The sequence below is a fragment of the Macadamia integrifolia genome, chromosome 12 (genome assembly GCF_013358625.1).
Source record: "Macadamia integrifolia cultivar HAES 741 chromosome 12, SCU_Mint_v3, whole genome shotgun sequence".
Taxonomy (NCBI): domain Eukaryota; kingdom Viridiplantae; phylum Streptophyta; class Magnoliopsida; order Proteales; family Proteaceae; genus Macadamia; species Macadamia integrifolia.
In genome coordinates, this window is record NC_056568.1 from 21967982 (window position 1) to 21990518 (window position 22537).

At 38.2% G+C, this 22537-nt stretch overlaps 2 protein-coding genes across 3 annotated transcripts; both read left to right on the forward strand.

Moving 5' to 3' along the window:
• Positions 1 to 1005: 1005 nt before the first annotated feature.
• LOC122057397 (histone deacetylase 8-like) lies at positions 1006 to 4709 on the forward strand. Its single transcript, XM_042619477.1, has 3 exons — positions 1006 to 1504; positions 1601 to 2181; positions 4449 to 4709. The coding sequence occupies exons 1-3, from the start codon at positions 1243 to 1245 to the stop codon at positions 4707 to 4709; spliced, it is 1104 nt and encodes a 367-aa protein (XP_042475411.1). The 5' UTR covers positions 1006 to 1242.
• Positions 4710 to 8185: 3476 nt separating this feature from the next.
• Positions 8186 to 9681, forward strand: LOC122057484 (protein LEAD-SENSITIVE 1-like). 2 transcript variants are annotated; one of them, XM_042619601.1, is made up of 3 exons: positions 8186 to 8336; positions 8446 to 8519; positions 8698 to 9681. In XM_042619601.1, exons 1-3 carry the CDS (start codon positions 8317 to 8319, stop codon positions 9624 to 9626), a joined length of 1023 nt encoding a protein of 340 aa, XP_042475535.1. In that variant the 5' UTR covers positions 8186 to 8316; the 3' UTR covers positions 9627 to 9681. The 2 variants fall into 2 exon arrangements, with proteins under 2 accessions (XP_042475535.1, XP_042475536.1); XM_042619602.1 differs by lacking the exon at positions 8186 to 8336 and having other exon boundaries at positions 8442 to 8539; positions 8652 to 9681.
• Positions 9682 to 22537: the final 12856 nt, after the last annotated feature.

Genomic DNA, 22537 nt, shown 5'->3' on the forward strand with positions numbered 1-22537 from the left:
ATTATCTTATTAATTAGCTCAATTATTATTATATACCCTCAAATATTATTATAATTTCTATCAATTTTATTTTTTTTATTATAATTGCAATTGCCTGCTTGTGTACAAGAAGTAGTTGAAGTACGTTTCGTTGATGCATTTCATGCATGCAGCATGCCTGCCCCATCCCGTCCGCAACACATTGTTAACTTAGGTTGCGGGATAGAGTGGGTGCGAGTGGCGAAGAAAAAACAAACCGGGTGGGTGGGGATTGTTGAGAGGAGTGGGGCAGAGATTCTGAAAGGGGCTGAGGGCGGGCAGATGCGGAGGGTAGGATATGGATTGTGAGAGGGCTGTGGTGGTTTATTGTAGGGGTTGTCAATTAATCTCAAGATTGTACCACTTCGACCAATCGAGTCAGACCATTTAAAGATCGGCTTAACATGCATTGGTCACTAAGCCTGATCCATTTATAAATAGGTAGTGTACCATGCAAGGGAGTAAGCCTAACCGACCCGACTCATTTACAAGCCCAACTCAGCCTAACACGTTTAACCTGACCATTTATATGTATTTTTTTATTTTTTTTTATAGAATATGGTATATATTGATATTTTTATCAGTTATTGAATATAATCAAGTGTAATATATTTTTTAAATTGTTGATGATTTAATAAAATATCTTAAAATATCTTAAATCTAAGACAATTAAAAATTGTTTAAATCTCATTTTAGGTTTTATTGATATATTATCTTGTTTAAGGCTCGATTATAATCCGATTAATCCGATTAGGAGAAGCCCGACTAAAGCTTGAAAACCGATGGATTCTGACATGAGATCCACTGAAACCGACTCAATACTTAAATAGGTAGATTACGGTCTAAAGTCGTAAACCCGTTAAATTCGGATAGACCTGACCAAGACTGACCCAACCCGACGGATTGGCACCCTCGTTTATTGAGAGGAGAGGGGAGGATACCAGCGATAATTTCGGGTTTTTAAAATACCAGGAGAAAAAGACAGGTGGAAGAAATATTTGGCAGGGGAATCAGAAAAGAAGTTCAAGAGGTGGAATTCCGTCTTGACTCGTCATTCGTCAGCCTTTCTGAAGCAACAGAGCGAACAAGTGGACTGCACTAATCAGACTATGCTCTTCTCTAACCTTCATGTTCTAAGTTGCAGAGCGAGTACCCAGAAGAGATCAATGATGGGTGACCTGAATCTCTGAGCTGTTCGATTCCTTCCTCAATAATACACAATCCATGGCTTCTCTTCCCTCCTCATCATCCCATCGAATTGAAGTGTTTTGGCACGAAGGAATGCTCAATCATGATGCAGGAACCGGCGTTTTCGATACGGCCATGGATCCAGGGTTCCTCGATGTCTTGGAAAAGCATCCTGAAAACTCAGATCGGGTGAAGAACATGGTCTCCATCCTCAAAAGGGGCCCTATCTCTCCCTATATCTCTTGGCATGTAGGAAAGCCTGCTCAGATTCCTGAATTGCTCTCCTTTCATACTCCAGGTACTTCGGTTTCCCTACTTTCCTTCCCTTCTTCTCGCAGATTCATTAAAAGTTCTGGTCTTAATCGATTACAGCTTTATTGTATTTTAATTTCAGCGTACATCAAAGAACTAGTTCAAGCGGATGAAGCAGGGGGTAAGACACTCTGCGCTGGGACTATCTTGAACCCTGGCTCTTGGGATGCTTCCCTTCTTGCTGCTGGTACTACTCTATCAGCAATGAAGTGCATACTAGATGGTCACGGGAAGATTGCCTATTCATTAGTTCGTCCTCCTGGTCACCATGCTCAGCCTACTCAAGCTGATGGGTATTGCTTCCTTAACAATGCTGGCCTTGCTGTTCAATTGGCTTTAGACTCTGGCTGCAGGAGGGTTGTAACAATTGACATTGATGTCCATTATGGAAATGGGACTGCGGAGGGGTTTTATCGCTCGGATAAGGTTCTTACAATCTCTCTTCATATGAATCACGGTTCGTGGGGACCATCGCATCCGCAGAGTGGATCCATTGATGAACTTGGTGAAGGTGATGGGTTAGGTTTTAATCTGACTATACCTCTACCTAATGGAACTGGTGATCGGGGATATAAGTATGCCATGAATGAATTGGTTGTCTCTGCTGTTCAGAAGTTTGAGCCAGACATGATGGTTCTAGTTATTGGCCAAGACTCTAGTGCTGTAAGTTAACTAACCATGTTCTTTCTTCCTTGTTAACTACCCAGTGGAGCTCTCTGCGTAGGGTTGGGGAGTTATTTATGGTAAAGAATAATGGGCAGACCTCAGTGCAACGACAAGGTTGCTCCATTGCGACCTAGTGGTTGCGGATTCAAGTCAGGAAATAGCCACTCCACGAAGCGGGGTTAAGGCTTGTGCATAATAACCCTCTCCAGACCCCGCAGAGGCAGGAGCCTCATGCACTGGGCACCCCCTTTTTTAAAGATCAACAATTCTTCTGGGGTTGCAGTATTTTTGCATTTCTAAGGATCTTGATTTTGTCTCTGATTCTGTGTAACTCAAGGAATTAAAGTTTTTAGCATATACTAACTGGAATTGAATTAAAATTGTGTGTAATTACAATAATGAATATTTCTTGATCTAGAGAAAGAAAAGATAGGCACTTGCGGTAGGAAAAAAAAGTTTTGATTCAACCATCTATGTTTGTCCACACCATAGATGGTTTGTCAGCAAGAAAATATTTCTTTACAGGGAGTTTAATCAAGCTTAGCAGCTTCTGAAAATGGTTGCATGATGTCACAGTATTGCTGCAATATGATGATTAAAGAATTTGGAGCGTGGGAGGTCGCATTATTTATTCACAGTAAAATCCTTCCCTGAGTTTTGATCTGGGGAACACATTCACCACCCAGAATATGGTTTAAACCTGTTTGGCGTTGAATGGAGTGTAGCCCACTGGTGGTTGCTTTAGGCCAGATTCTTACAGTTGATTATCTAAACTAAAGAGCACCCAAATGCCAGGTTTGTCATGTGTAACATATGGGTGAATTACTTGTTCAATCTTTTTATCCATATGAAGTGTCTGAAGTTGTTAGGAGCAGTCATGGTTGGAAATTATGGCACCAATACGATATTCATATACTGATTAGTGATCCTCTTATTTAGCAAATCTCTGGTATACCAATTACAGTCATCCACAAACTCCTAATGTTTATTGTGCATCTCCGTCCATGGGTCTATTCCTTGAGCTCTGTGATTGTCATCTCACTACTTTCAGCGATGTTTCCTATGATGGACTTGAGAAGCCTAGTAAAGTCTTTGATCGACGACTTGCTATGTTCAATCTACCAATACCAAGAATCAAGGACACTGATTTCAACTGATTTAAGAAGTGGAGGATAGGTAAGCTGTAAAGGCATACTGAAGTTTCAAATAACAGAAAATTAATCTGGAATAGGAAAATAAAAGGAAATTTTTAGTTTATAAACATGCGAACCCAATCATATTGCACCATCTTGGATTCATGATCATCCAGCTGAAACAACTCAATATTCCTTGGGATTATTCTTTTTGGTGATACTGGAATTCTTGTTGATTGCTTGTATTTTTGGAATCACTGTTTCCCTATCCTAAACTATTTCTACTCATTTTCTCATACCCCAATACATTTGTTTTTGTGCCCCTAATTCCCCTCACTCCCCAAGAGAAAAAAAGAGAAAATTCCTGGCCCCACCTTTGGCTACCACTCGCCCCTAGTTTCCATCTACAAGCCTTTTTGATATTGTCCTGTGTTGTCTTAATGCTACAGCGACCTTGAGAGGATTATTTCTGAAGGGGAAAAAAAAAAAGATATGCCATATGATCATATCTTCGATATGTAGACAAAGAAATCTGCTCTAAACTTACCAGGACTGTTTCTGAAGTACACTGTAGTATGCTAAACATTCCTGCATGGGGTAAAAATTGACAAATAGATTTATTCACCTAGGGAGAACGATGTCCTGTTTCTGATCAATGTGGTATGATGTGAATATGAGGTATCGTTTTATATTTGCTTGTGAAGCAAGAGAATGGAGTTCTGATTTGAGAATTACACTTCACTCTCATCCAACTAAAGTCGGTTCAATGGAGGATGGAAAATGGCCTTGATTTTGGCCTCATCTAGGCGAGGGATTGTTTTAGAATAAGTATAGCTGGAATGATATTGAAAAATCGGTTCACTAGCGAGAATCAAAGTTTATATGAATCACCATGCATACTGCACGTATACATTTTTAGAATACCTAATTCCTATTTCTACATTGCCTGGATCCATTCCGAATTCTGTAGGATCAATGTATAAAATTGTTGAAGATTGCTGGTAGTGCCATCATTGTATGGATAAGTGTCAATGTTACTTTTCCATTTTTCCATGAGGTATTATTGTCACTGAAGCCAGTTATAGTGGTGATACTACCCAATAAGGTAACTTTGCTTGTTCTTTTCTCCAGTTTGATCCTAATGGAAGACAGTGCTTGACAATGGAGGGTTATAGGGAAATTGGGCAGATAGTACGGAAACTGGCTGATAAGCACAGTGATGGACGCCTTCTGATTGTGCAGGAAGGTGGATATCATATTACATATTCAGCATACTGTGTGCATGCAACACTTGAAGGTGTTCTCAACCTTCCAGCTCCTCTATTATCTGATCCCATTGCTTACCATCCAGAAGATGAGGCCTTAGCAGTCAAAGTTGTTGACTCCATCTAGCAATACTGGAAAAACAATGTATCATTTTTCGGAGAGGATTAATCAATTACTATGTTCACTAAATTAATGTGGAGCAATTTTCTTACATTTTGTGAAGTTCTGTTCAATCGGAAAAAGACCAGTTTGATTGTATATAACCGTAATTTACAGAAATCTTGATGGGATGAATTACCTAGTTTACTTGATCAGGACATGGAACACACACATGATCCAGTTTCAGAATTAAGGTCAGCTGGTAAAGTTTCATGTTTCTATCAATTTCTGAGATTACTGTGTGCATTTGTGTTTTCAACTTATGACTTTGATGCATCAAAGGCTGATTACCATGAGACCTGCTTTGCCTCTTTTATGAATCAATTCATCCTGAGCAGTATCTTCTCCAGAGCAGCCCGCATTACTCAGGTTTGTGCACCTCTCTCTCTCTCTCTCTCTCTCTCTCTCTCTCACCAGTATCAGATCGCTTAAATCAGCCGATCCGTATTGGTATTGACAGAGGCGGCTATTGATTTCTAACCAATCCCATATCGGTTTGACTGTATGAACCAAGGGTAGAAAAATAAAAACAATCGACCTTGGCTGATACCAATACAAACCCGATTCGGCTTATCGATTAGTGGAACCATGTCTTCTTCGAACCTGCAAAAGAAGAATTATAATAGGATAGTTTAATTAACCCACCAAAAACAAAGGAGAGAGAGGAGTTGGGGATTGATTAAAAAATAAAAACTTGGGAAGGGAGGAATGAGAGGTACCCAGAAGATTATGGGATAATGGAAAGCCGCGCATCGGCGTTGTGAAGGGACGAATGAGAGTTACTCATTTAATAGAGATTAATGGAATGCCACGCATCGGCTTTTGGAGCGTATGAGAACCTGATCCCGAGTCTTGTGGCACCAGCGTTGCTAAGTGGTTGTGGTTGTTTGAGATACACTCTCAATGATGAAATGGTTGTTTGACAAATTTGGTGTAAGATTTGTTTGACTCTCCCTCTCATGGATAATCTTAGGCATTATTAGACAACGTTTTGTTTTTGTCGTTTTTATGTTTTTTTGTTCTTAAAAACGGAGAAATAGCTTAAAAAGTGTTTAATAAAGTTTATGCCTATTTACAATTCTAGAAACGACTTTAACGAAACAAGTCGGACTTATTACGTTGTTTCTAAAAACGAATTTGAGAGAAAAAAAAAATTTGTTGTGCCCAATAAATCTTTCAACTATTTAAACATAAAAAGAGGCAACTGAGCTCTCTCTCTCTCTCTCTCTCTCTCTCTCTCTCTCTCTCTTTTGGGCATCTGATGATACTATTGGGGTTTTTAGTGGCATTATGTCAGCAAAAAACGTTTCAAAAAATAAGTTTATCAAATACTAAAAAAATCATTTTTTTTTTTGGAAACATGAAAAGTCATTTCTACTGTTTCTAGACACAGAAACAATAGAAATGTTATCAAATGGTGTCTTATTATCACTCATTTTCTCACAGGTTGGGAAATTTTTTCAATATTATATAAAATCGGGTTAGGAATTGCTACCTCTCACATGGCGATTGTGGTAGTACAAGGATCAACCAGAAGAGGAACACAAGCATCCAATTAAAGGGTAAGGTGGTATTTTCGCCTCCTATATAGGGGCATAAGTACATGTGACAAGGTAGTTTTCTTTTCCCCTATAAAATGAATATTGTTGATGTATTAGAAGTGTTTTGGTTAAAGTATTTTTCCTCTTTTTTTTTTTTTAACCCATAATAAGATATCACCCTAAATTTCAAAAAAATATCAAATGTACCCCTAAAGTCTAACACCGTTAGTTTAGAAATTGAAATTACTCTTTTGACCCTAAAACCAAATATGAATAAAAAAGGCGCTTCTCATCCTTTTCACCTCTTTTACTCTATATTATGAAATACCTTTGAACCCTAGAATGAGATTGCAACAGCCATTGAATGAGATTGGTACTTCCTTCTCGTTGCACATCGGAATCTGAGCCAGAACCATAGGAAAGAAGTCGTCTGCATTACCATTGTCCGTTTTGAGGGATTGGTTTGATTTTCCCCAATTGGATCCAGAAGCAACTCAAGCATTGGATCAAATGGTCGACACTCTGAATAAAGGAAGAGAACAATATAGACATTGGCGAGGAATTAGAGAGTTGGAGCGAGGTAATCCAACCTAACCATGACGCATTTAGAATATAGAGAACAAAAAATACATCTGAATGTCTCCATTCCTGAACTAAAGCTCACAAGCATTCGTTTTTCCTTAACTCTCTCTCTCTCTCCATTTCTTTTTTTTATTTTTATTTTTTTTTTCCTACTTGGCTTCGGGAAGAACCGATTTGGAGATTGGGAGTGAGATCGAGGCTGAGAACCCTAGAGTCAGGAGGCCAATTTATGCTTTTATCAAGGCCCACATTCTTTGCTAGAATCTACAAGATTTCAGACCAATTCTCAATTGTCTGGAAGGATCAATTTCTTGCTGGTGTTCCCGAAGGATTCTTGTGGTTCTCCCTCCTGTTGTTGGGGTTTGAGGTCACGGCCTACTTCAAGGGTTGGCATTTTGGGACTCCTGACATGCAACTGTAACACATCTTGTCCACGTCCTGGGTCCGAATGGAACTCAAAAGATTTGGTAGAATAGTTCTATTCTCTTATTCGATTACAACTTGAGGGCAACCGAAACAGAGTAGGGAGAGAGTGAGAGAAGTGAACAAGAGAAGAAGATAGAATAATAGCTCAACACATCTTCAATTTCAAGGGTAAATTTATCATTTAAAAAATATCAACAGTGACACTTCATCACTAGACATTTGCAAGCTAACTGAATGAATTTAAGAATCATTATTTTTTCAAAATAGGGTAAACACTACACGAATAGATGTGTATCCTTGTTATCAAACGTGTTTAATCTAGAAATATATTTTAATCCTTGTTATCAAACGTGTTTTATCTTCACCCAAAAAAAAAGTTTTGCCCTTGCAAAAGTCTTCCTTGAAAAAATAAATTATGAAAAAACCCTTCTAACTCATAAAACACTTATCTGGAATAGATGTGTTATTCATGAAAGTAAATAAATAAATAAATAACAGAAGTGTTACCAAAGTAGCCTACATTACTCACATCTAATGTTATTTCCATTTAGACAGTTGAAGGACAACTTTTCTTTTTTTTATGAGAAAAAATAATAACCCACTAATTTTCTTTTTACGAAAAAGCTGGATACCATCAGTGTACCTTAGGCTAGGGTCTACTATATCTCTGTTTTTACCTGTTCAAATGATTCCTTTACAGAAAATGACTTCTCTATCACTTTATATGATATCCCATCTCATGCCTTCATTGGTGCACTAGCTTACCTCACATAGGTGGTGTTTTTATATCTATTATCCTTTATTTTTACTTTTGAAAAACTAAGTCAATACAGGGTCAAGATGAATAGTACATCTAGGGAAGCGCATAATCAGTAATACCTCTCTTTCTCTCTCTCTCTCTCTCTCTCTCTCTAATGATTAAAGTGCTTTGCTTTCCCTTTCCTTACCTGTGAAGAAATATGTTATTTCACGCTTCCTAGAAATAATCCCGTTGTTGCCTAGAGCGAGAGTGTGTGTGAGAGAGAATGGGGCTGTTCTCCAACAGGTATCGTTCTCTTCAATTTCCTAAGATGGAGTCTCTCTTGAGTTAATGTTTGAGTGGTTTTATTGATTAATTTTTTTCCTTCTTAATTAATATCTATGATCCAAAGCAGGATCGACAGAGGCAGCTTGAATCCAGGCGATCACATCTATACATGGAGGAAAGCTTTTGTTTACGCCCATCACGGTCTCTCTCTCTCTCTTTCTCCCTTAATTACTTAGGATCACATCCCATCTCTTCGGCGAGAGGGCTTATACATATAAATTTTAAATTTAGAGGTGGTGCAAGAAAATTTTCTTAAATTTTATTCTCCCTTAGATCGAAGCTTAGACGATATCCTTATAGTTTATCCTTATGGATGCAGGCATCTATGTTGGAAATGATAAGGTAATCCACTTCACCAGAGGAAGAGGTCAAGAAGGGGGGACTGAAACTGTGTGGGATGTTTTTCAATTCAGCTCTGTACCACCCCAATTTCAGCTCTGTTCCACCTGCTCACCATTAGAAGAAAGTCATGGAGTAGTCTCTCACTGTCTAGATTGCTTTCTTGCTGGTGGTAACCTGGAACGTTTCGAGTATGGTGTTAGTCGTGCTGTCTTTCTAGCAAACATAAGGGGTGGAACATGTACCACTGCTCTCTCAAACCCAGATGATATTGTAATCCATAGAGCAACCTATCTGCTTAAAAATGGCTTTGGATCTTACAATGTTTTCAAGAACAACTGTGAAGATTTTGCCATATATTGTAAGACAAGTCTGGTTGTTGTCAATCAAGAAGGATTTAGTCAGAGTGGCCAAGCAACATCATTAATAGGTGCATCTGTTTCTGCCGCCTTGGAATCACCCTTGCGCCCTGTTACCTCCAACATCTATGGGATAGCAGCAATAACAATCAGGTGCTACTGTTCACAACGGTATGCTTCAGATGTTGGCATGAGGAAAGATGTGGAGGAGGTAGCAGTGGAAGATCTCAGTAATTACTGTGCTTGGTATGATTTCATTAATGCACCAACAACCGAGCTTCTACATAAAGAAGTACCAATAGACAATCCCACCCATGATTTACAAGAATTGCAAAAAGAGGTGCGAGGGTTGCGAGAGGAGGTGCAAGGGTTGCGTGAGGAGTTGCGGGAGTTACGAGAGGTGTCATGGAGGTTGCAGCAGGAGGAGCGTAGTGGGAAAATTAGATTCGATGAAATAATAAAGCTTGTTGCATCAATGAAGCTTGTTTGTCATTTTTTATTAGTTTTTTTTGTTGTATTTGTAGCAATTTGTATTGGCCAAAAAATGTGAAAATCTGATGTACTTGAATGGGATGTTGATAATGAAATGGTTTTATTTTGATAAAGTATTTGTTTCCACTTAAATACTTTTGCACTTTATTTTCTTCTTACTGCCATGTCTTAATTCATCTTGATTTGTGGTAAATCAAAGTTCATGAGTTTTCAGCTACACAAAATAATGACAAATGCAGGATATGGCAATCAAAATATATCCATGAAATTGGCATTTTGATGCAGAGTTTTAACTTCTATGCTTACAACCATCTCTTCCTTCTAATGTCTCCCTTTGTAGGGGAGAACTGGTAGGTCAACTGCTTACTGCCCTCATTATTTTATTTTTTATTTTTTTGTGCTAACAATGGGTATCCAGGTCTTCGGCTTGACTAGTCACGCTACCCTATACTGACCCCACAACCGCAAGCCCATACTGACTAGTCTACTTCGGCTTACTGCCCTCATCAACTTGCCTTAATTGGGATAAGGTAGTCTTAGCTTTCCAAGGCATTCAAATGGCATTATTCAAGATTGGCCTGAGTTTTGGTGTGTTGCTCTTGCTAGGCTATTGTTAGTTCGACACAATGTATTGAAACTAGACAAATTTTGATGACAAGGGCACAATTTTATCACAAAATATTAGTTGTTTTCCAGTGTGATGAAGAATGCAGGTTGAAACTCTAACATTTTTCAAAGTAAACTTTACTAAACAAAAAGTAAGCAAATTCCATCACATTAGATGGAGTAGCTATCTAGACATCCTAGTCACATTGCAGGTATCCTAACGGGAGCGAGGTGTGACAATGTCTTTCAAAAACTATAGCTCGAGGGGTTGAGCTCTTTAAAGGCTACTCCATCGATATTTGGATCCAATTCCACTTCCTCATAGGTTCCTTATGAATAGTTTCCCTTATTTTGCCATCAGAATGGAGTGTGGACCAATCAGTAATGAAACATATCAAAATTGTATGCATTGAAGCGGGAAGATGCAGTGGGCATTCAACGGCTGGGGTGTATGGCCAGGCCCTCTCAGCCGTTGGATGCTCATTGCACCTCACCCACCGCTCACTGCAGACAATTTGGACTCATCATGAAACATGTCGTTGTAACCTTGTCTTCTAATCGATGTGCCCTAAGCCCAAGCCTGCCTTGCAGGCTGAATAGGCAGGGAATCAGGGAAAACTTACACCCAAAGATTATAATTTACTAGGGAATTAGCTTTAAATTGGTCCAATGACGACATTGCTCAGAAGACCATCTTTTTTCTTTTGGTGAAGCTCATCATATTTCTTTTTTGTGAAACCCAGAAACCCATCTTTACTAGATCGGTACTTAAGGGTGTAAATTGGTCCGGAACCACGTATTCAGTTTGGTTTTTGTTTGATTCCAAGGTGTAGGGGTGTCAATCCCAAGCCTGCTCAGATTGGACCCATCGGGTCTGACTTTTTAAAGACCGATCCTGGCCTGAACCGATTATTAAATGTGTTGGGCTCAAGCATGATCCGTTTATAAACAGGTAGTGCATGATGCAAGGGTTAATCCCAATGGCGCCCGACTGGCCTGGCCCATTTACAAGCCCGACTCAACTCAATACGTTTAGCCCAACCATTTACATACATATTTTGATTTTGATTTTTTTTTATTTTTATAGAATAGGGTATATATCAATTATTGAATGTAATTAAGTGTAATGTATTTTCTAAATTGTAAATGATTTAATAAAATATATTAAAATTTCTTAAATCTAAGACAAATAAAGATCGTTTAATTAAAAAAAATGTATAATTTCATAGTATCTTTACTACAATGTCGATGTATGGTTATTTTTATTATTATTATTATTTTGAAAAATATTGTATGAGTACTAATTTTCAAATTGAGGCGAGACTTGGTCTGGTTCCAGATCACATCAATACTCCTTGGTAGGGGTGTCAATCGATTGGGCCTAGTTGGGCCTGGCGAACATGTACCCTTGCACCATGACCTACCTATTTAAAGAATGAGTCGGTCTCATGTCGAGCTCGGGTAGGATTCCGGACCTTGATCGGGTTTCTTCTAATTAGGCCTTAAAAGGGATAATGTACCAATAAAGCCTTAAATGGATCTTAAACGATCTTTTATTGTCTTAGATTTAAGAAATTTTAATATATTTTATTAAATCATCAATAATTTAGAAAAGATATTACACTTAACTACATTTAGTAATTGATAACAATATCAATATATACCCTATTCTATCCAAAAAAATAAAATATATATATATATATATAAACAGTAGGGCTAAATCTATTGAGCCGAGCCGGGCTTGTAAATGGGCTAGGCCAGTCGGGCGCCATTAGGCGTAACCGTTGCATTGTGTACTACCTATTTATGCGTCAGGCTTAAGCCCAACACATTTAATAATCGGTGCAAGTCAGGAGCGGTCTTTAAAAGGTCAGACCAGATCAGTCCAATCTATGTAGGCTTGGGATTGATAGCCTTACTCCCTAGAATCAAACCACAATGGAACTGAACACTTGGTTCCGGACCGATTTACACCCTTAAGTATCTAGTGAAGATGGTTCTCAGAGTTTCACCAAAAAAAAAATATGGGCTTCACCAAAAGAAAGAAGATGGTCTTCTGAGCAATGTCATCATGTGGACCAATTTAAAGCTCTCTAGTATTATAATCTTGGGGTGTAAGTTTTCCCTGTGCCCCAGCCTATTCAGCCTGCAAGGCAGGCCTGGGTTGGAAATTCCAAGCCCGACTAGGCATGGTCAGGCCTGGGCTTAGGTCACACCGATGTGAAGACAAGGTTGCAGCAACATATTTCATGACAAGTCCAAATTGTCTGTAGTGAGCATCCAACGGCTGGAGGGCCTGGGATGCTCACTACACCTCACCACCTAACTGCAGGCGATTTTGATGCGTTTCATGACTAATTAGTCCACACTCCATACCGATGGTAGAATAAGGGAAACAATTCTTAAGGAACATGTGAGGAAGGGGAATTGGATCCAAATATCGATAGAGTAGCCTTTAAAGATCTCAACCCCTCGAACTATAGTTTTTGAAAGATATTGTCACACCCCACTCCCGTTAAGATACTTGTGGTGTGAATAGGACGTCTTAGATAGGTACTCCATCTAATTTGATGAGTAGTAGGTCTGGTGGTGGACGTAATGCTATTCACAGATACCTCTGGCTTAAGTTGTGGGTTGCTTATTTAGTTTTCAATGTGGAGTTATGTGTTGCATATCTAGTTTTTATTGCTAAGTTGTGTATTGATTACATAGTTTTCAATTACAAGTTGTGTGTTTGAGTTATTATCTTCGTGTTTGGCGGTGCTGTCCAGAATTCATTATCTCATTCCTCCTTTAATAAAAATAGTTTGGATGATGGATTGTCTTGGCAGTAGATGTAATGCATGTATGATGTTTTGGCTTGACTGATCTATATGGTACGTTAGGTAAATAGTCGATACCTTATTATAGTCTATCGTTATAAGTCTGTGGTTGATTTCAAATGGTGCATCAGGTTAACAACTAACACTTATTAAAATTAGCCATAGCCCGCCAATCTTTTTGCATGGTAGCTTGCGCTTGTCCTTGCTTGGAATCTCCATGTAGCCAACACCATTAAGTTGGGATAGGTTTTTGGATGTTTGTTTGTAGTGCAGCCTCTGCCATAATTTGTCTCTCTCCTCCCCCAAGTAAAATGACTTATATGGACAAAGGAAAAACACAGACTATGGGGGCGATGGTGGAGGCCGCGCTTCCCCACAGAGAGCACTCCCTTTTTTTCTTTGATAAACCAATGTTGGTAGTAGTTGTTTGACAATTTTGGTTAAAGATTTTGTTAACTCCCACTTTTTAACACTCTATCATTGTTTTCCATTTGATGTAGAATCCTATTTTCATTCACAGATTTCCTTACAGGTTTTTTATGGTTAATTTTTTGTTTTGTTGATGTGCCAAAAGTGCTCCTGTTGAAGTATCTTACAAACTTTTTTTTTTTTAATTATCCAGAAACACATAGTTTACTTCATATTACCAAACGCATTATACTACCGCATAAGTCTTCCTTAAGAACAAAAATAAGAAAACAGTTCTAGCTTATAAAACACTCGTATGAATTTTTTTTTTTTTTTCGGGTGTGAGTCTTACATTTAATGTTATTTCAATTTGAGAGAGAGAGACTCTTGGTTCTCTTGGTCTCTCTTGTGTAGAAAATAACGATGGTTTTCTATAGTCTTGATGAAGCCAAGGACCCTTCTTTTATAGCACAATGTCGTAACCCCTATTCCTTCCATCATAAAAATGGGGCTACAGCTTCCCCTTATAACTTCTAGGAGAAATTACTGTGTAACTCCCACTCATAATTGTTCTTATTGCAAATGAGGTAATGTAGGTGACATTAGTCTTACATAAAAATTTAGATTTTTAACCTTCGTCAAGAAGGTAGAAAAATTAATCATTTTCAATATTCCCAACAACAGGGGCACCTCAGATATATGATAGGATGTTTTGTCTCGATAAATCAAGCAGTCAAGAGAATAAGTTGTTGTCAATAAATTTGGGCAACTCCAACCAAAATAATGGAAGAATTGGCCTTGTTGAGATAAATTGTATTAGGTGTTTTAAAAAATCCAATTTATGAAAATTGATATACTCACATATTTTAAAATTTGTACATGTAAAATATTTTCTTACAAAAATAAAATCACTACTATTGGTTTGTTTTCAGCTCTACATATTACATCTGCTTGGTTTATATTTTTAATTCCTGACCCTAGAAACTAAGTAACATAGGCCACGTTTTTTTTTTTTTTTTTTTTTCTAACAATGGGTATCCAAGCCTTCGGCCTAACTAGTCCCGCAGGCTCATACTGACCCCACAACCACATGGATCAAGTCATACTGGGGTTGATGAGAACCATTAAACTTTCACTAAAAGCAGTAAAGAGCACTAAACATCCCCGTGTGAGTGGCCCAAGGTGTGCCTATTGGGAGTCGAACTTAGGACATTCGATTTTACAGCTCGTACCAAGTTCATTGCTCACTAATTGTGCTACCCCCTTAGGTTTACACAGGCCATTCTTAAACAACCAATAAGTACCATTGTATGTGAGGATTAGTAAACATACAACAGTAAGTCAATAACCGTAAAAGCAAACACGTTAGAGCATAGACTATTGCCCTTACATCCAACTACAAGAGCTAGAACCTAGGCTCCAAACATAGTGCTCTATTAAAAAAAAAATGAGAGAGAGAAAGACATGGTACACGCATTACATGAATTTTCATTTACGAGATGTGTTAATGAGTGCATATATTTGCAAAACATATATGCACAATACATTAATATATCATTTTTTTTTTATTATTATTCTTTTAACACTTTGTGGTCTTTTTTTTTTTTCTAATAAAAAAATCACATTGATTTGGTTCTTGTGCCTAAGATTTGATTTCTAGTCCCTTCTTTTGTGAAAAGATCCTCTCTAGCGCACTTTCCTTGCCAAATTATTGGACTATAATAGTTGATATTTTTCAACTTATAAGGAGTATTGGATGTTTAAGATAAATATTGGATGTTTCTTAATAGAAAAATGACAAGATGGATAAATCTTTATGCGAAAAAACACGTCTCACACAGATTATTTTGATTCTTTACAGCTTATAAGGAGTATTGGGTATTTCTAAAAAAATGGATCATTTTAGAAGAAAAGTGACAAGATTTGGTATGCATTTATGCAGACAAATGACAAAACACGTATCACGTCAATTTGAAAGTTTTGGTTATATATAGGGGTGTCAACCGGTCGGGCCGATCCGGTTTTGATCAGGCTTAATCGGGCTTGAAGACTTTCAAAGGCTACACCGTGTCCGCCCATTTAACTAATCGGGCTTAGTTATTGAGGGTATGGTACACTTTATATTCGGTCGGTCGGCCTCGGGCTCTAATCGGGCTACTTTAATCGGGCTTTAGTAGGGCCTTAATCGGGCTACGGACATGTTTAATGTTAAACGGGTTTTAACCGGTTTTTAAACAGGCCCTCTTTAAAATGTGCACTTATATTCCGGCCCACTCATGCAAACCCAAAAAAATGAAAATAAATCAATAAATGATACCAAATATAACCATTATTTAAAATGTGAACATGTCTTTACTTTTTTAGTTTTTATTCTTTAATTTGGGGGGGAGGGGAAATAGGTATTCTACAATCATTAAAGGGTCGGGCCAAGTCGGTGCACAATAGGCCGGTCTCGGTCGGGCGCCCGACGGTCCAAGTAGAAAAACCGAGACCGACCATTTATAAACGAGCCGGGCTCAAGCCCGACACATTTAATAAATGGTTCGGGCCGGGCCGGTCTATAAACGGTCGGTCCCAATCGGTTTAGTCGGGTCAGGCCACGAATTGACACCCCTAGTTATATATATAATGTCTCCATATGTGTATATATTAAGATTTGATTATTTTTTTCCGATAAAGCTTTCTATGAAAAATGCCTTTACATTGTGTTTCTTTGCCAAGCCATTAGACATATTATAACGGGTGATATTATGCCATGAATGGAAAGGATTTTAACACTCAATATAGGAGTGAGATCCTCTCAAACTCACATCTGACGGTTGGGAATCCCTTCGAGTGGGCGCCCATGTGTTAAAGTGCGTGCTTGAATGTTTCTAGCTGTCGGATGCATTCTGTGAGCCCATAAATGGGAAGGATTCTAGCACTCAATAAAGAGTTAGATTATCTCCAATGCACATTCGACGGTTGGGAGCCCCTAGCTGTCAGATACATACTGACGCCCATAAATGGGAAGGATTTTTATCACTCAATATAGGAATGAGATCCTTTTTAGCGCACATCTGATGGTCCCTTGGGGTGCACTTGTATTGGAGTGCGTGCCAGGGTGTTCCTAGCTATTGGATGCATCTAGGAGCCCATAAATGGGAAGCATTCTAGCAGTAAATATAATAGCGAGATCCTCTTAAATGCACTTCCAATGGGCACACCCATATGTTGGATTGCGTGCTTGGTGGCCCCAGCTGTCAGATGCAGCTGGTACCCATAAATGGAAAGAATTTTAACTCTCAATATAGGAATGAGATCCAAATTAGCGTACATCTGATGGTTGGGAGTCATTTGGGGTGCACGTTTGTGTATTGGAGTTCATGTCCAAGTGCTCCTAGTTGTCGAACGCATTCTTGAGCTCGATTGGGGTGCGCACCCAATGTGTTGGATTGTGTGCCCGATGCCCCCAACTGTCAGATGCATGTTAGCGCCCATAAATGTTAAGGATTTTAGTGCTCATAGGAATGAGATCCTTTACAGCACACGTCCGAAGGTTGGGAGCCCATTAGGGTGCACGCCCGTGTGTTGGAGTGCATGCTAATGTGCTACCAGCTGTCGGATGCACTTTAGGAGCCCATAAATGGAAAGGATTAGTGAATTCTCCAATATGATGAACATAGATGATATCGTCAAGGAGATTATGTGATCAAATCTTCAAGATTTTTCTCATCCAAATCTCAATTACAATATTAAGCAGTCTTTCTAATAATTGATAAATTGTTTTTTCACTACCAATTAGACAGATTCAACTAATTATATAGTGTAGTACACAATTTTCTACTCTTCCACTTCCAAGTCCAAACGATGGAATTTTGGACATATAATGGACCAGGCCCACCAAACACTTGCTCATAGAAGGTTCTCTCACTAATCAAATTATGATATTTAATGTTCTTGATAAAATTACATCATTTTTACTTGCCAAAAAGTGATTGCCAACCCCGCCCATGATGGACATCTGTCTCGAAACTGTCCAGACCAATCTTATAATAGAGCCTAGAGAGATTTACATGCAAAAACTCAGAGCCACCAATAGAGCAAACCATCTTTAATCTTCCCTTCCAAGATCTTGTGTAGGTCATGTTTTACCTAACAACGCTTGAAGCTAAAGTCATGAAATTATGCCTCATTTCCCTATATCTGGATCCTCTCCAACGGTGAGGTTAATCGGAACCCTTAGGTGATCATCATCATTGTCGAAAATTAATTGGAATATCATTTATGGTAACTGCACACTGTCAATTTTTCAATAGCTATATTAACTAGCACATCCGAATACTCGACTTGTAAGTCATTACTTAAGGAGCAAAATTCCTATCCTCATTCACTTCAATCTATTAATGTTGTGGTTAATGGCGTTCTTTGGGACATGGCAAAACCTCTTGAAGTAGACTCAGAGTTTTTTTTTTTTTTTTTTGGTAAGGGAAGTAGATTGTGAGTTGAAGTTATTTACATTTGAGTCTGATGAAGGGCGCGACACATTTTGGCATTCCAGTGCACACATCCTTGGGGAGTGTACAGTTTTGTAGCGGGGGCCTAGCCCCTCGCTCGAATTTTTTATTTGAGGGCAGTTTTGTACTTTTTAAATTAGGGTTTTTTTTTTTTTGCTATATATTTGTAGTGAGGTTTTCTTTCTCTGTAATGCAAGAAATACTGCGATGTGTGAGGAAAAGCGTTGTAACCCTATTTTCCATTGATAGTGAGGCAGAAATGCATCTCACCGATGATGTAGGCAATCTTGCCGAACCTCGTAAACATATGTGCATTATTTGTTCTTATTTTTGTATTACTTTCTGCGTCGCTTTTAGGGTTGCGTTTCTACAAGAGAAAAACCAAAGAACTGTACAATTATAAAGCAAAAGCAAAGGAATCATGTGACTGAAATCTGAAAAAGCTTATGCTTCTTCATTGAGAGGTGGTGTGGATGAGAGAATTGGTCATTGACAAAGCCGAAAATATTTTCAGTTTTGAACAAAACTAGCTAAGAAACCTAGGGGTTCCAAATGGTCGATTTGGCTTGGTTTTGGTTCGGTTGAATTGATTTTGTTTTGGTTGAATTGATTTTGTTTTGGGAATGAGTGGGTTCAAAACCAAATTGTTAAAGAACTTAGATTTTTATTGGTTTTCGTTTTTTAGTATCGGGATGATGTCGGTTTAGATTAGTAGTTTTCTTTGATAAAGATGGGTAGTTTAGAAACATAGAAATATCAACGCTAACTTGATCAAATTTGAAATTGGCAGACAGTCAAATTAAGTGAGATGTACAAGAGGTATTTACAAACAAGGTATATATACAAAGGGAGAGGTATAGAGGTATGCTAGCGGGTTACCCAAGAATATGGAATGCTAGCGTTTGTTGACCATCGAATGTTGTCAATTTGATTTAAATCGTTGGATTATTATTATTATTATTATTATTTTATCAGAAACAAACACTTTATTAAGAAAAATCAGAGAAGGTGAAGCACCTTCCCACAAAAACATGGTTTACAAGACACAAAGGTGGTTTAAACCTCCAAGATCTAAAGAGATCAAACCTAACAACTCCCTGAGCTAAACAATGTGCCCCTCTATTGTCAGCGCTAGGCAAAAATCTGAAGAGAACAAAACAAAACGACTCTAGTAACACTAAAATGTCTTTGACTATCAATAGGCTAGCCCAATCAAGGGAAGAAAGAAGCCCTTTACAAGCAAAAATTACAACTATGCAATCACTACAAATAACAAAGAGAATTAATGCCTAAGAATTTGGCCAAGCCTTACTGCTTCAAATTCTATAGCAGCTGCTGAAAAACTAATCCCTTCTCTACAGTTAGCAGCGCCAAACCACCCGCTGATGTTGTAATAATAGCTCCACGCCCACCTTTGCACGAAGAGGATCTCCAGGCACCATCAGTGGTTAAAATAAAATGGTCCACAGGAGAAGCAGAAAAATCAGACATAGCAATAACATTGGGCACCATATTGCTTTTCCGATGAGAAAAAGTCTTCTCTTCATGGCCAACAACTCTAATAAAAATATACCCTTCCCGAATGGAGGTTGAAATTGCTGCTGAAACAGTGAGGAGATTAGGCTCTACATGATTAAAGATTGCATTATTTATGGCCTTCCAAATCTGCCATAAAGTAGATGACCAAATGAGATTAAAATCTACCAAGTTAGGAACATTCTTATAACGAACAAAGAGAAATTTTAGCCAATCCTTAAAGCTTTCACCCGAAAAGCAAGATATATCAAAACATAATGGGGATACTAACCATACTGTCGAGACAAAAGAACATTGGAATAATGCATGAACTACTGATTCATCCACTCTTGAACATAAAGCATATGTAGAAGAAGGCACCAAATTACGCATTGCTAGAAGCTGCTTCACAGCAGTAGCATTGTTACAGCACCTCCACACAAAAAATTTAATCTTAGAAATCAGTTTTAACTTCCAAAAATGTTTCCAAAAAGGGCCTTGAGATGAAGAATCCTGAAAAGCTGAAGACAAAGCACAAAAATAGGCAGATCTACTAGTAAACACACCGGATCGATTGAAATTCCAAGTCCAAAAATCCTCTCTAGGAGAGACAGGCAAAGGAATTTGGACAATAGCGTTGGCTTCAACTTTGGAAAAATAAGAGTGGATGAGACTTAAATTCCAATGTTTTAAATGTGGGTACTAAGATCCCGAACAAGTATATCATTTGGTATGTGATTCCCACTTAGAATGCGACCCCCCGGTAAAGAAGGAAGCCAACAATCCTTAAAAACTAAGGTAGAAGCCTCATCACCAATACCTCTTCTTAAACCTTGGGAAAGAAGATCCCTAACCTTTAAAAGACTCCTCCAGCCCCAAGAACAATTTGGTTTCATAGTGGCATCAAGAAAAGAGCAATTGGAAAAATATTTACCTTAAGAATTTTAACCCATAAAGCATCATGATTATGTAAAAGTCTCCATCCTTGTCGGGCAAGAAGAGCATGATTAAAACAAGTTAGATCACGAAATCCAAGGCCACCTGCAGATTTACTTTTACAAAGCTGTGACCATTTCACCCAACATACTTCCTTTCCCAGATTGTCTTTCCACCAAAAGGATCTGATCAATTTATTCAGCTTTTCACATAGGCCATTAGGAAGGAGAAATATTGACATTGTGTAAGCTGGAAGGGCAGAAGCAACTGGTTTGATAAGAATTTCCTTACTAGCCGCTAAAAAAAGACTTTCCTTCCACCCTCTCTAACCTTCCTTTGCCACATATTGCTCCCCTACCCCACCCCACCTCACCTCCTCCCCTATCGGAAACGTCCATTATGATTTTCCTCCAAGAAAGCCCCAAATCTGCTCTCCTCCTTCGAACTGTTCCACTTTGCCTCCTATGTTGCAATCTCTTGCCTCTCCCCCCACATATTTAATCATTCTGAATTCCATCAAGAGGGCAATAAAGGTCACTCTCATCAATGCTAACCAGTTTTGGTTTTCCATTCAAAGCAAACCCAAAAATCAAAGCATTCCATGAGATCACTCCCTAGATTCTACTAGAATTCCTTCAAGCATTACACTACATTCATTGCTCCAAATTCAGAATATAGAATTCATATATGTACAAGAGAATTTTACAATAGAATGTTCAACTTAAACCCATATTTATTTAGATGCAAGTGTATGTACAGCTCAACCATGGTGTAATTAACTCAAATCATGAGTGACAGTGCAAACTGATGTAAGGGCACATATACAAGAATGCACACTGAGTGCAATGGAGGTGGATGCAAAGATGTAGCATCGTTTAATTGTAGCCTTTTCTGCCAAGAGAAAAGGTGAATGAGAGAGAGGAGGCATCAATGAAGAGTGCGGCTAGACCTCTTCAAGCAACCGTTGATTTGCAACCATGAGGAAAGATTCTATAACGTCATCGGAGTTGCAGCCACCGGTTCTAGCAGCAGTAGAGGCAGTGCAGTCGTCCTGGGTTCCAGTTGAATAGAATTACCAAGAAGTCCTTTAGATCCATGGAGCTAAAAATTCACTGTGTGTGAAGGATGTAATCAGCAGTGAAAAAGAAGAAGAAGACGACGAGCCAATAGCAAATTTAATAAAAAAAAAGATGTCAGGTATTTGGTATACAAATATACTAATTCATCAATGGCATAGATTTAAAATATCTGACCTAACGGCCACTATTCGCTAGCATACCTATTTCCTAGGTTCTGTGCTAGCATACCTGTCCTTCTCCCATATCCAAAATAACCCGGACCCCTATCAAGTTGGTCCATATATAATTTGCATATTATAGATTTCAACTATTGGAAAAAAGAAGACGATTGATCTAAATCGTTCATTCTGTTGAAATCTAGGCATTTACAACTTAGTAATCCTATCCATAGATAATCGAAGCAAATCATGACCATAGTACATCATTATATAATAATAACTATTTGTATGTGATAATCTATAGCTAGTGTTTCCCTTTGGCACCTACAACCAGTTTTCAATGGAAATTCGGACTATAAAGAGAGTAATTTGGAGTAGAGAAATTGCCTTACATTTTTGAAAAATTTTATGAAGGTAAGTTTATATATTTTATAATTGAAGAAGTTCGTTATTGGCCTATCGTTCTCCCTAATTGGGAATTGCTTTTCTGTCATATGAGTATATGTATGAATACAAACGTTCTCAATAAGTATGAATATTATTAAATAAAATTAATTATACTAGGGGTTTTATTCGGTTCAATTTTTAATATAGATATCGGTCAATTCGATACAATCCAGTTTTCAGCCGATTCATCATATACCCTTGTCTAAAATCAATTTAATAAGGATTGATTCAATTCGGTTTGGATTTTTTGATTGGTTTGAGTGATTCGAACTAGGTTTTGACACTCCTAAAGAAACCCTAAATATACTATTTTGAACATGAGCTACACCAAACATTGTTCTCTTAAATCTATTTATTTTTTTCTTTTTCTTGACCACCAAACATAGCCATTTTCCCCTTTCTTTCTCGCATTGCTAGAAAATTTTTCTTTCCAATTTTCTAATCTCCCATGCAGCCCAAGGTTTGTTCCTCTCCAGACCGGCCCGCTTAGAAACATGGCTCC